Raw genomic sequence first — 12,658 nt, forward strand, 5'->3', positions numbered from 1 at the left:
AGCAAAATGCAACCGACAAAGTGATGAGTGAATTCCAGAATGGTTGGATAACAGCTGTATGGTTGGATAACAGAAGAATTGACAGTGAGTGAGTGAGTTAAGATTTTAAGTCACATCAGCAATATTTCAGTCATATCGTGACTAAAAGCAAGTTATAATTTCATAATAAATAAAGGTAAATTATAAAACCCTGTCAACGAAGGACATTAAAATAACTATTTTATCACAGATTTCAGTTTAAACTAGTGATGAACTCTAAAACATTTTAACTATATATGACAATACAACATAAAAAGAACCTATAGATTGCCAACAGCTGAAGGTAGATCACCATACCAGGGACCATGGGGACTTTCTGCATGGATCTTAGCTGGATTTACACCATCCGTTCAGTTGTCAGCAAGTTTATACAATTTAGCCATATATAAAAATAACATATATTCTACAGTTAAACATAATGGTATGTTCAAATTTACTTTGAACGTTTTGGGACTTACTTACCCCACAGGAGGACAAAGAATTGACAGAGGCATGCAGTCATTGTTACGATGTGCACAAGTTTAAATATGGTTAGACATTTGAATAATTAGGCTGTTGGATAGGCATGATTGAAACTAGGTCAACAAATGTCTTTTGTGGTCGATACCATATGTTTGGTTTAACTCCCAAGTCGTTGACATTGTGAACGTGAGCTTGTCTCCAGTCTCGGAGGCATGCATTCACATTGCACTGACCAACAGTTAAACACGTTGGAATAGGGATGAAGATCGTGTAACTTAGACAGACCAAGACTGGTTAACATATAGTCTAGATATGGTGCTCGATCTTGCTCAGAAAAGAAAATATTTCAGCATTCCGTTCATGACCAATATCAAGAAGGATTAATCGTGATAAAGGGTAAGCATAACATTCTGGATTTGTATGTGACTCTATGCTGGTAAAGTCAGACTTCACTTCATCCTAAGGGATGCCAATGCATGACTTGTTGTGTCAGGGTCACTGATGCTCATTTAGAGCAAGAGTCCATTGTCCACAAGGAGTAGCCTGCCCCGTCACACTCTCCTCACCACTGTGAAACGTGAAACAAGGTATAGATAGCCCTGTCAGAGCGTCCTTGTGAGACGGGATCTCAGCAGTTCACTTACTTAAGAATGGAACAGTCGTCCCTTGGCGGTCACCGAGACACTTATTTGGAGCATGAAATGAGGTATACTCACAGTGTTAGGGGATAGATTCAGATCACCATGACTGACTGACTGACTGAGTTTGGTTTTACGCCGCTTTTAGCAATATTCCAGCAATATCACGGCGGGGAACTCCAGAAATGGGCTTCACACATTGTACCCTTGTGGGGAATCGAACCCGGGTCTTCGGTGTGACGAGCCAACGCTTTAACCACTAGGCTACCTCACCGCCCCAGATCACCATGAAGTATGAACACCATTTAGAGTCTTCGCCCACACGAGAATAAGCTACTGAAGAAGCATTGTAGGTTCACAAGCAGCTCCCTATATCTTATGTGACCTCAGGCCATATGTATTGAACATTTTTGGATGAATTTGGATGTGGTGTGAGCTGATGACAGGTTTCCTGGGCTCAAACAATCATTCCTAAAGTCACATATTAAAATTTCATATCTTCATCTGTTTAATGCCAATAGTGTCATCTAATCATTGTTGTTGTTTCACATGTACTTATCTAGCTATCTATTTCCTAGATATCCGCATGATAAAGGAGTAAGTATACACTCCAAAAGGTCCCATACCTCACCTTACAAAAGTTAACATTTATAAATCTTCATCTTAACCCTCTGTAATACAGACAAATGAAACAGATTTCCCATTCATTTCTTCTGATCCTATATTTGTTTTTAATTACATACGAATTATCAAACATATAAAAACAGTGTGTATATCTAAGCAACAGCAGTACAGTACAGTACCTTTCATCATGTAATGACGTCTAATTTCAGTAATATCTCCTTTCGTTTGCTGTAACTGTGGTCGGAGAAAGTCTTTACAGTGGAACACTTGGCAACCATCTTCTTTCCTGTTTGATGTCTCAGTCTGAAAATATTGCAATATTCAACGATCAGTAGCAGTATAACATGGAAATTGTTAGTGATGAACAGCTAATTTCATACGTCTTGATGTGGATATGTACATGCACAATCTCTAGTTTCGGTTTCAAATGTATGTACAATCATCCAGTACGCATCCTGTAGATTCATTTACAAATAAATGAATGATCAACAAACATGAATATATTAATTTTGGACTTACTGTTTGATTCTTTGTACCATGTGACCTGTGTTGAGTGCCTGCAAAAACAAGCATTTAGGTATTCCACTTTAATCTATCACTGGAGAGAATTAAGGGATGACTGAAAGAAAAGTTTAAGCGTTATGAACAACATTGTCCATAAAAGCCTTACATTAACATAAATGAAAATATCTACCATGACTGTAAAAAGTATAATGCATGAACACTATATACCTTTGAGAAATTCCCATTGTCGGCCAGAGGGTTTGAACGGATAACTGTACGTTTCATTAACCAAATTTTCAAACTTTGACAGGTCCGTGTCTTCCACATCAAAAACCGAGATTGTTGACGAGTAGACAGATCTGAAGCAGGAACATAGGGTCAGTGAACTTCAGAAGTTCTTATCCTATATGTTTGACAAATTATCATGAACATCTGAAGTCAAGAGTGGTTACTAACTGCGGTCATCACGTTTAGAAACAAAAGCCCCATGTGTCACAGAATTTTCCTGAAATTTGTTATGTGAGAGCTAAAAAAACTAATCTTTTGGCAGAATCAATTTGATTTTTTTAGTTTACAAAAAGTAGGCTAATCTTTGAAGGTTTGATAATTCAAGTTGTCTCAAGTAGCTTCTGTGAATGTGACAGAAACTCCCTCTTGAAAGAAGGTTTAATGGTTAATTCTTTGAGACAGGGCTTTGGTGTTGCTTTTGCTGAACCCTGCAATTTCTTTCTGTGTGTGGGCGGTGGGGTAGCCTAGTGGTTAAAGCGTTCGCTCATCACGCCGAAGACCCGGGTTCGATTCCCCACATGGGTACAGTGTGTGAAGCCCATTTCTGGTGTCCCCCGCCGCAATATTGCTGGAATATTGCTAAAAGCAATACTCACTCACTCACTTTCTCTGTGCACAGACTTTATGGAGCTTAGGAATCAAGTACAAAGGAGAAATGGTCATGTCTATAGGTTTTCGGCACTCATGAAGAGCAGCCAGGTCGTGGTGAGTGCCAGACAATGCTGGCCTCAAGAGATAACTTTTGAATTGCGCCCGTGGAGAAAAGATTGTGTGGATCCTTGATTGCTGGCCTCAAGAGATAACCAAATCGGGCAACCTGTGAATTGCTGTGAATTGCGCCCGTGGAGGAAAAGATTCTGGTGGATGAGGAGCGAGGAATACTTCAGGCCCAGAATGGGCCTGTTCTATCAATCGGTTGGTCATGTCAAGCCCTGCGCACAAGGTAATACTGAATCTGAGAATATGGGTATCTCGATGGCAGATGGACACAAGCAACCGGATTGTTAGTGTGACGTTTGTGATCTTCTGTATTGTCATAGTAGGCTGTATACTCACACAGCTCTATCAGGATATTGAGATTAATTTTTTTAATGGATATTCATGGAGGATTTCGCATCTCGCATCTAACGACGAAATGGTAAACACTACTCTCACTCTGATATACCGAAGTGCTCTTCCCATACTATCTAGTGACATCGAACTTAACCCAGGACCTGAAATACTATCAGCATTTAAAACGATAAAACAGGATATCACCTCGGAAATCAGAGACCTGGGGAAGATGAGTAACTCGCTAGATAACATAAGCTCTGAGCTGGCAGATCTAAGATGCAGACAGGGAATTCTACGTGCTGATGTTGACGAAGTTGCAGATAGGTTAGATCGCTTAGAGATGTCTCCAAGCAACGACAATATAACCATGTTTACTGATAAACTAGACAGTATAGAGGATATGCTCGAGAAACAAGAACAATACAGTAGACGCTGCAACGTCATTCTGTATGGTCTACCTGAAAAAGCAAGAGAGACAGTCTCTGTGTGTAAGAAATATGTATGTGACACTTTGACACACAGACGGTGATAATGATATCACTAGCGACTGTATCGTTGCCGCACACAGGTTAAAGGGGAAGCCAGGCCAACCAAGACCCATGATAGTCAAAATTCTCTACCCAGAGGATAAAGTGTGAGCCTTAAAACTGAGAGACTTAAAGAGGACAGATACGGGATTTCCTCAGACCTCACGAAATATCAACGACAGAAGCTCAACGATTTGAAAGCTGAGAACAAACTTGGCTATTTCAAAAATGGTAAACTGTTTGTGACCGAGAGGCAGAATACAGATACCACCCCCACTCAGCCAGATGCGTCGTTTGCTGCTAGGCCCGACCCAGAGCCCCTTATATCAAGCAACAAGAAGGCTGGACCCAATCTACGCTCTAGAGACAAGCGGGAGAGGAGGAGATAGGGGTGTGGCCAGGGCCCAGATGTTAGTGTCCATACCATCAATAATCACTCATTTTTATTTTGGAATGTCAACGGACTCACTTCTAAATCATTGGATGCTGACTTTGTGAGCTATGCTGAAACATTCGATGTAATTAGCATGTGTGAGACCTGGAATACAAACGCTTTATGTGGGAACAGCAGCAAAATTTATGTAATGTTGATAAATTCATATCAGAAAAGCAAGTTATGAACAAGAGTGGCACACATCGCTTGTAAATAGTCCTAAATTTTCACTTTATTCTTGTTTTAAAATCTCATTTAATGTTGAATTTTACATAAAAGATTTATTAATTTCAAAATTTCGATCGGCCCTTGCTAAATTCAGATGTTCTTCACACCGCCTCCAAATTGAAACCGGTCGATATATTAATCAACCCAGATCAAATAGATTATGTTTTGTATGTAAAGATAACTTTATTGATGAATTTCATTGTATTTTGGTATGTAAATGTTATCAAAATCTGAGATGTTTGTATTTACTACATAACTTTTATTCATAAGTTTAATATTCTCATGTCAACTGGCAATCCATATACTGTAAAAACTAGCTATTTATATACACAATGCAATGGAACTTAGAGATTCACTTCTATGCCAATAGTATCATGTTTCCTTTTGTATACTTTGTAAATTAACTTATTGTCTTGTGAACTATAGATGCATATATGTACCGCTCTGAAATCCTGAAGTGTACCCTGGGCCTATGGCCTCCACTACAAAGAAAATAAAGATTGATTGATTCCAACTACATGTAGTTTATTTTGTTTTTATTCATCTCTAAATCAATATCATAATAAGAGTGAATGAGTGAATGAGTATAGTTTTACGCCGCATTCAAGTTTAATCAAGTCTGGAACAGACAATCCAGTGGTCAACAGCATGAGCATGAATTGGGAACCGATGACATGTGTCAAGCAAGTCAGCGAGCCTGACCACCCAATCCCGTTAGTCGCCTCTTACGACAAGCATAGGTTACTGAAGGCCAATATTCTAACCTGGACCTTCACGGGTACTCTATCCATAGAAAGTGGAGGACAATACACATGTATTGATGTTTCTCACTGTCTTTCACTGTTCAGGTACCTGCTTGAAATCGCAGCTTAAAATGAGACGTTTTTGACACTTGCTGAAAGGGTCAGGTTACAGGCCTTTTGGAATCTTGTCAAACTCAGCTGCAGGTTGCTGTCCGCTTTAATGTGAGTCAGAGTGCTGTTGGTTGACTGTGGCAGAGATTTCAAACCAATGGGTCCGTGGAATATGCACGTCGACCAGGTCGCCCCAGAGTCACAACAGTCCGAGATGATAGGCGTTACACGTAACAGATTTCTTAACACAGCAGATCTTCAGAACACTTCAATGGTAGCAATGTAAAGATATCCAGGAGCACCGTTCGTCAATGTATGGGCAGGCGGATTCCGCTGTAGGCGACCTGCAGTTCGTCCACCATTTACACCAAGTCACAGGCAGGCGCGTTTGAGATGGAGTAGACATCATGGCCACTAGAATCAACGCCAATGGTGTGCTCTTCACAGATGAAAGCAGATTCAATTTGTCCTTCCATGATGGTCGGCAGAGGATTTATTGTCGCAATGTAGAACGAATCACATATGCAATTGTGGCCACGTATAACCGATTTGACGAGGGTCTGTCGTGGTTTAGGCAGGGATAAGTCCTACATGACGTACTCCACTGAGCGTGGTCGGACAGCGTTATCGGGACGAGATTCTGGTTCCTATAGCAGTACCATTCCCGCAAGCTATGCATGGCATTTATGGCCTACCCTATTTACTGCCAGACGACAATGTCAGGAATTCCTTAAGCTGCAGGGTGTAGAGCGGATGGAGTGGGAAGCACTATTTTCACAACCGCCATAATTGCGGCTTTTACATATACTGTGCAAAACTGAAAACCTGACACAGGATTTTTTTTACTAGGATTTTAATATTCGGTTTAAAGCAACAATTTTAGTTGTATGCTGTGCACAGAACATCTCGACATCAAAGGATTACCAAAACAAAGTCTTGCCGGAACTCTTTAACAACGATAACGTTCATGATGTCAAGGTACCCTCCAAAATGAAATCCACAACGTGGAGAACAATTCGATTGAGGTCTTAAGTAAGGGTTGTGGCCTCCTCTAGCGTCTCTTACAGTCAAGCAACGTCTCCTCATGGATCTTGGAACGTTAGTAAACACACCCTGAAGACGTCGCCATTGCCCAACAAGGTGACGTTGAAGATCTTGCAACGTCTGTGGTGGGTTGACTTGCTGGCGAACACGTTGACCCAGCACATCCCAAATGTGTTTGATAGGAATGAGATGATGCGACGGCCAATCCAGAACTTGTATACCGGCACTTCACAGATAATTCTGTGTAACAATTGCAGTATGTTGTGTTGTTGGAATGTCAGTTCAGAGCCTTGTCTCTGCCTATATGGAAGCAAGATATGTTGCAAAACCTGATCCCTGTACTGGGCGGCATTTAATTTCCCTCGAAGGACAACAAAGGGGAAACGCCCGTATGCGCAAAACGAACTCCATACAATTACGTTCTCGTCACCAAATCTGTCCACTTCACCTACGCAGACTTGAGCATGACGTTTGCTTCTCAGAGTAAATCGAGATTCGTCGCTGAATACAACCGAATTCCACTGTCTTGATTGAAAATGTGTCTTGTGGCCCTCACCAGTCGGTTGCAGCGATAAAGAGGTCAGCAGCAGGCAAGCGATTTCTGACAGTTTGTGCAGTTATTCTTCCAAGAAACATCTCCCTACTTGTGGAAGTTGCAGTAACATATCTGTTCCAAAGATTACATAATCGTATTGCTTGACTGACGTCACACGTGAAATTCCCGGCCTCGGGCGGTCGGCAACAGTTAAGGTTTGATGCACTCACATCCTAAAATTAAAAATTGTTTGCTGTGGGCAATTAAAGGCTCTTGCAACAGCGAACACAGACTGATCACCATCAAACCTCCCCATAGCACATGGACGTTCTTGATTTGAAGGCACCCGTGAAGGGCCACCTCCTCGTGGTGGGTGCTGGGTAACGCTAAGCGCTCTTCAAACCCCCGTTGTGGACCCTGGGGTATATTTGGTCCACCAACCCTTTTACCTTGGGTTGCGCCCCTGTGTCGGTGGAGGACGGGAGTCTGGTGGATGAGGGCACTGGTTCCAGGAACAGTGTTCCTTTGCCCAACACACCACTTCACCCCTTACTTCACCTAGACAGGTGGTAGAACTGGCTCGGTTCTATCAATCAACTGGTCACGCCATGCCCTGTGCATGGACAATATTCTTATGCAAATATTGTACATTTTTGTACATTTTTGTACATTTTTGACACTGAATGTTTATATTTCAAAATATATTATATATGCTTGCCTAGAGTCCTATGCCAGAAGGCGGAGGCTCATGGGCCAATCTAGTGATAATGACCTCCAAATGATGTATGTCTCTAAATTCTTGTCTTGAGCCGAAAGAGTCGGGCATGAAATTGGTTGACAAATGCAGCTATTTGTGTCGTTGTCTCCGGAGTAAACCACCCCTGTATTCCTGGTGTCAGCATTTTGGATATCCTGTGCATTTTGACACCGTCCTTGCTGACACTCCATGGTGGGTGGGGAGCAGGGGTGCTGAATCTATTTCCTTTCATCATGGCACTTCAAGATTCTGGTTCATCTCGAAATGAAAAGAAAAGACGTTTAGAAGATTCAGATCTCTCTACTGGAAACACTTCTTCTAACAATGACTCTTGGGTTCCATTTCTTGTAATTGAAGGTGCAGACTTTCTCTCAATCAACTTAAACCCATTTGCTATTTCTAAGGCTATCTCCGGCATCTGTGGAGAAGTACAAAATGTTACTCGTCTGCGTACTGGCTCGTTTCTTGTGGAGTGTGCACGGAGACAGCAATCTCTCCATCTGTTGTCAGTCAAGACTTTTGCCAATATTGAGGTTGCTGTGTCTGTGCACAGGACACTAAACTCATGCCGTGGTATTATCAAAGATAGAGCTCGTTGTCTCTCTGATCCGCAGAGGAGGACATTGCAGCAGAACTAGAAGATCAGGGTGTGTCAGCTGTTAAACGATTCACAATTAAAAAAGAGGGAATCACTAAAACAACAAACACCTATATGTGTATATCCCCAATCCACTCCGGTGTTATATATGTCAGCAATTTTGACACGGGCCACAATCATGCCGTAACACCGTTGTATGTCACCGTTATGGTGATCACCATGATGGCTCTGACTATGACAAAAATAACATGTGTGCTACCTGTGATGCTGCACATCCTGCTTCATCAAGATCCTGCCCTGTTTTTCAACGAGAATCTAAAATTATGAAACAAAAATGTGAAAAACATATTTCATACCTTGAGACAAAAACACTGTTAACAAACTGAAACTTCACCTCCGTCAAACGTCAGCAATGCTGCTGCGGTCAGTCGCCCAGTTGCAACGTCTTCCATTTCATGTCAAACTGACTTGAATTGGATAAAATCAACCCAGCCTACCCTTTCAGCTTCAGCTCGTGAATCTTCTCCGGTAGTTACACACTCTACGTCTGGTTGAGTTGAGTTGAGTTGAGTTGAGTTGAGTTGGGCTTTGCGTCACATCGGCATTATTCCAGCCATATAGTGACAAGAACAAGTCTGCATTAGTAAACATTGTAAGTACATACTCGGAATGAGTTTTATTTCAAGGACATATATTGATTACATTGTCATTTAAAAGCAAAGAAAGTCATAGCATCAAATTTATAGACAGGCAATTTGTTAGTGACGTTTCATAGTTACAATTTATGGTTAGTACATTTCGCAGTTACAATTTGTGATACAGATCAACTTCCCTCAGGTAGTTCACTATGAGATGAGCGCTTACGCGGGAGAACAGATCTTTTAGGTTTGTTGCATCATAATGTGAGTCCCTTGCAGACGATAAGTCCACGCATTCAAGCAGAACATGCTTGATGGTGAAAACCTCACCGCAAGAGACACACATAGGGGGTCCATCCCCATCCGTTTTCAGCAGATAGTCATGTGTAAATCGACTGTGGCCAATACGACATCGTCGTAAAATTACCTCATCACGTCTTGACTGACAACCCAAGTAGGTATAACCGATTGTTGGCTTCAATTCATGGAGTTTGTTTCTTCCTGCTTGAGTGTCCCACCTTTTTTGCATCAGGTCCCGAGTATAGCTTTTGATAGTTGGTTTGAAATCACTGTACGGGATAAGCAGTGGAGATAGGGGCTTGTCAAGAGCTGCTTTTGCTGCAGCATCGGCCTTGGTGTTACCTGCTATGCCGACGTGAGGACCAGCAGAGGACGATGTCACATTGGCCAGTAGAAAGGTCGTTGTAAAGTTCTAATATGTCCAGGATGATTGGGTGACTTGAAGTCACATTTTGAAGTGCTTGAAGGCAGGATAATGAATCTGTGAAAACGATGAAGTTTTTGGAATGTTTTTGCTGTTGAATGTAGGTCAAAGCTGAGAAGATAGCTTTGGCTTCAGCGGTGAAAATGGAACTGTTGTCGGGGATCCTAGGGGAGACAGTCTTGGCTCCAACGTCTGGATCCCAAACAGACATTCAGACCGAAACAACACCAGAAACGTCAGCTTCACAACCAGACATAGATATAATTAAGAAGAAGAAAGGAAAGAAAATCAACAAAGACAAACCTCATATTGTCCATTTACCTTTGCAAGTTCCTTTAGAGAACCAATTTGGACCTCTGGACATGGAGGTCACACTGTCCTCTCAGGACAGGTTTTTAGAGCTACTCCTCCTAGCATTCCCGAGAAAGATTTCCTATTGAGGCACCATGACTCAATTGTCCACTGTAATGCAATGGAATTGGCGAGGACTCAAAAATAACTTCAACGAGATACAGTTATTATTACAAGATTTCCAACCGTCAGCAATATGTCTTCAAGAGACATATCTCAAAGATACCGATACTTTTAATCAAAAACGATACAGTGATTACTACTCCTTCTCGCCTCCAGGAGATAAAGCAACAGGAGGTGCTTCCATGTTGGTGCGACAGGGTGTCATACATAGCCCTGTCTCACTTAAGACAAATCTTCAAACTATAGCTGTTCGTCTTACTCTGCATACTGCATTGACTCTGTGCAGTTTGTATATACCTCCGTCGTCTAATCTTCGACAATCAAATCTTCAGAATCTGTACGATCAGCTTCCAAAGCCATGCATTATCATGAGCGATCTGAACGGACACAACCCGCTTTGGGGAAGTGACCTTACTAATAAGGAAGGTAAAATTCTTGAGGAATTTATTTCAGACAATAATCTTTGCATATTTAAAGATGACACAAGCACATATCTACATCCAGCAACTGGAGCATATTCAGTCCTAAATCTGGCACTCGCCAATTCCTCCTTGTATAATAAATTTGAATTGTTGGTACATGATGACCTATGCGAGAGTGATCACTTCCCCACCACTCTCAAAACAGTCAACCCTGGTGATGATCCACCTTTATATCGACGAAATTTCGCCAGGGCTGATTGGTCAATATATAAGACTCTATGGACTGATCATTTAAAACATGACATTGTTTTTAACAATGAAGATCTTATACAGTTATTTTCTGATATACTGAATAACATTGCTGATCAAACTAAACCAAAGTCCTCTGCAATTCCACACATTCGTAAGCCATGGTTCACCAATGAATGCAAACAGGCCAGAAAGAGTAGGAAGAAAGCAGAAAAGTATTTTCCCCGACATCCTACCGTACATAATCTAGACAATGTAAATATTTTAAATGCCAAGGCTTCTGCATCAGATCACGGATATAAGTTCTAAGGCTAGCTTTGTAATCAGAGTATGGAATAAGAAGTGGTGTCACGGATTTGTTGAGTGCTGCCTTAGCAGCAAGATCAGCCAGTGTATTCCCAGAAATACCAACGTCGCTGGGTAACCAACAAAAGACGATGTCGCATTGGCCAGTAGCAAGCTCATTATATAATTCAATAATTTCTAATAAAAGTGGATGTTTACAAGAAAGATTTTTAATAGCCTGAAGACACGAAAGAGAATCAGAAAAGATGATGTATTGTTTATATTTACGGTGTTTATTTATATGTTTAATAGCTAATAATATGGCTTTAGCTTCTGCTATGAAAATAGAGCTGTTATTTGGTAAACATAGAGATTGTTTCTGGGTTACATCTTCTATTTATTCTTGTTATTTGTTCTTGTTATTTGGTAGTCGAGAAGATATTGTTATGGATCCAATGACAGTGGCACAACCCAACGCGCCACCATCGTTGGATCCATCTGAAAATAAGGATTTGTATGTATTATATTTATTTCTTAATAGACTAAATTCTTGTTTATACTGTAATTCATTAGTTTCTGATTTTTTAAATGTGGTTAATGTGAGGTCAACGTCTGGCCTCACCAATTGCCAAGGAGGAGAAGAAAGAAGACGAGAAGGAGATATATTCTCCAGCTCAATTCCGGCAGCTGCAATGACTGGTTTAATTCTGTGTCTAAGAGGTGGAACAAGAGAAGACTTTTTGTTATACAAATCCTCATAATGAGGATTGAATGCAGGGTTAGATTCGTTAGAATAAATTTGGGTAATATATTGTAAAGATAATTTTACACGGCATTGGGTAAGAGAAGGCTCATCTGCCTCGACGTAGAGACTATCAACTGGAGAATTTCTAAATGATCCAAGACAAAGTCTTAGACCTTGGTGGTGGATACAATCAAGTAGTTTAAGGTTGCTTTTCCATAATCAAGTTTAGATCGCACCAATGATCTATATAAGTGAAGGAGGGTAGTTTGATCCCCTCCCCACTTTGATTGGAGACAACCTTTAACAAATCGAGTGCCTTCAGGCATTTACCTTTAAGGGATTTAATATGTGGCTTTTAAACAAACTAAGCGTCAGTCTTGGCGAAATTATGTTTCTAAAATAAATTCACGTACACCTATGTCAAAGGTGTGGAACATGATTCAAAGAATAAACGGCAAAGGTTTCAAGTCTACCGTTCACCATCTGAAGGATGGTGATAATTTATTAACTAATAAATCTGACATTGCCAATAAACTT

At 40.9% G+C, this 12,658-nt stretch overlaps 1 protein-coding gene across 1 annotated transcript in view; it reads right to left on the reverse strand.

The window, feature by feature from the left end:
- Nucleotides 1-12,658, reverse strand: part of LOC124286856 — a gene marked incomplete at its 3' end in the record, with an annotated part of 100,878 nt that overhangs the window by 47,957 nt on the left and 40,263 nt on the right. Inside the window, exons 3-5 of the mRNA XM_046723295.1 lie at nt 2,496-2,626; nt 2,283-2,320; nt 1,943-2,066 (exon numbers count right to left, since the gene is read on the reverse strand). Of these exons, the coding sequence (XP_046579251.1) occupies nt 1,943-2,066; nt 2,283-2,320; nt 2,496-2,626 (293 nt within the window). The remainder of the gene's footprint in view (nt 1-1,942; nt 2,067-2,282; nt 2,321-2,495; nt 2,627-12,658) is intronic.

Source organism: Haliotis rubra, unplaced genomic scaffold (assembly GCF_003918875.1).
Source record: "Haliotis rubra isolate DU_JTF1 unplaced genomic scaffold, ASM391887v1 Scf393, whole genome shotgun sequence".
In the NCBI taxonomy this organism is placed as follows: Eukaryota; Metazoa; Mollusca; class Gastropoda; order Lepetellida; family Haliotidae; genus Haliotis; species Haliotis rubra.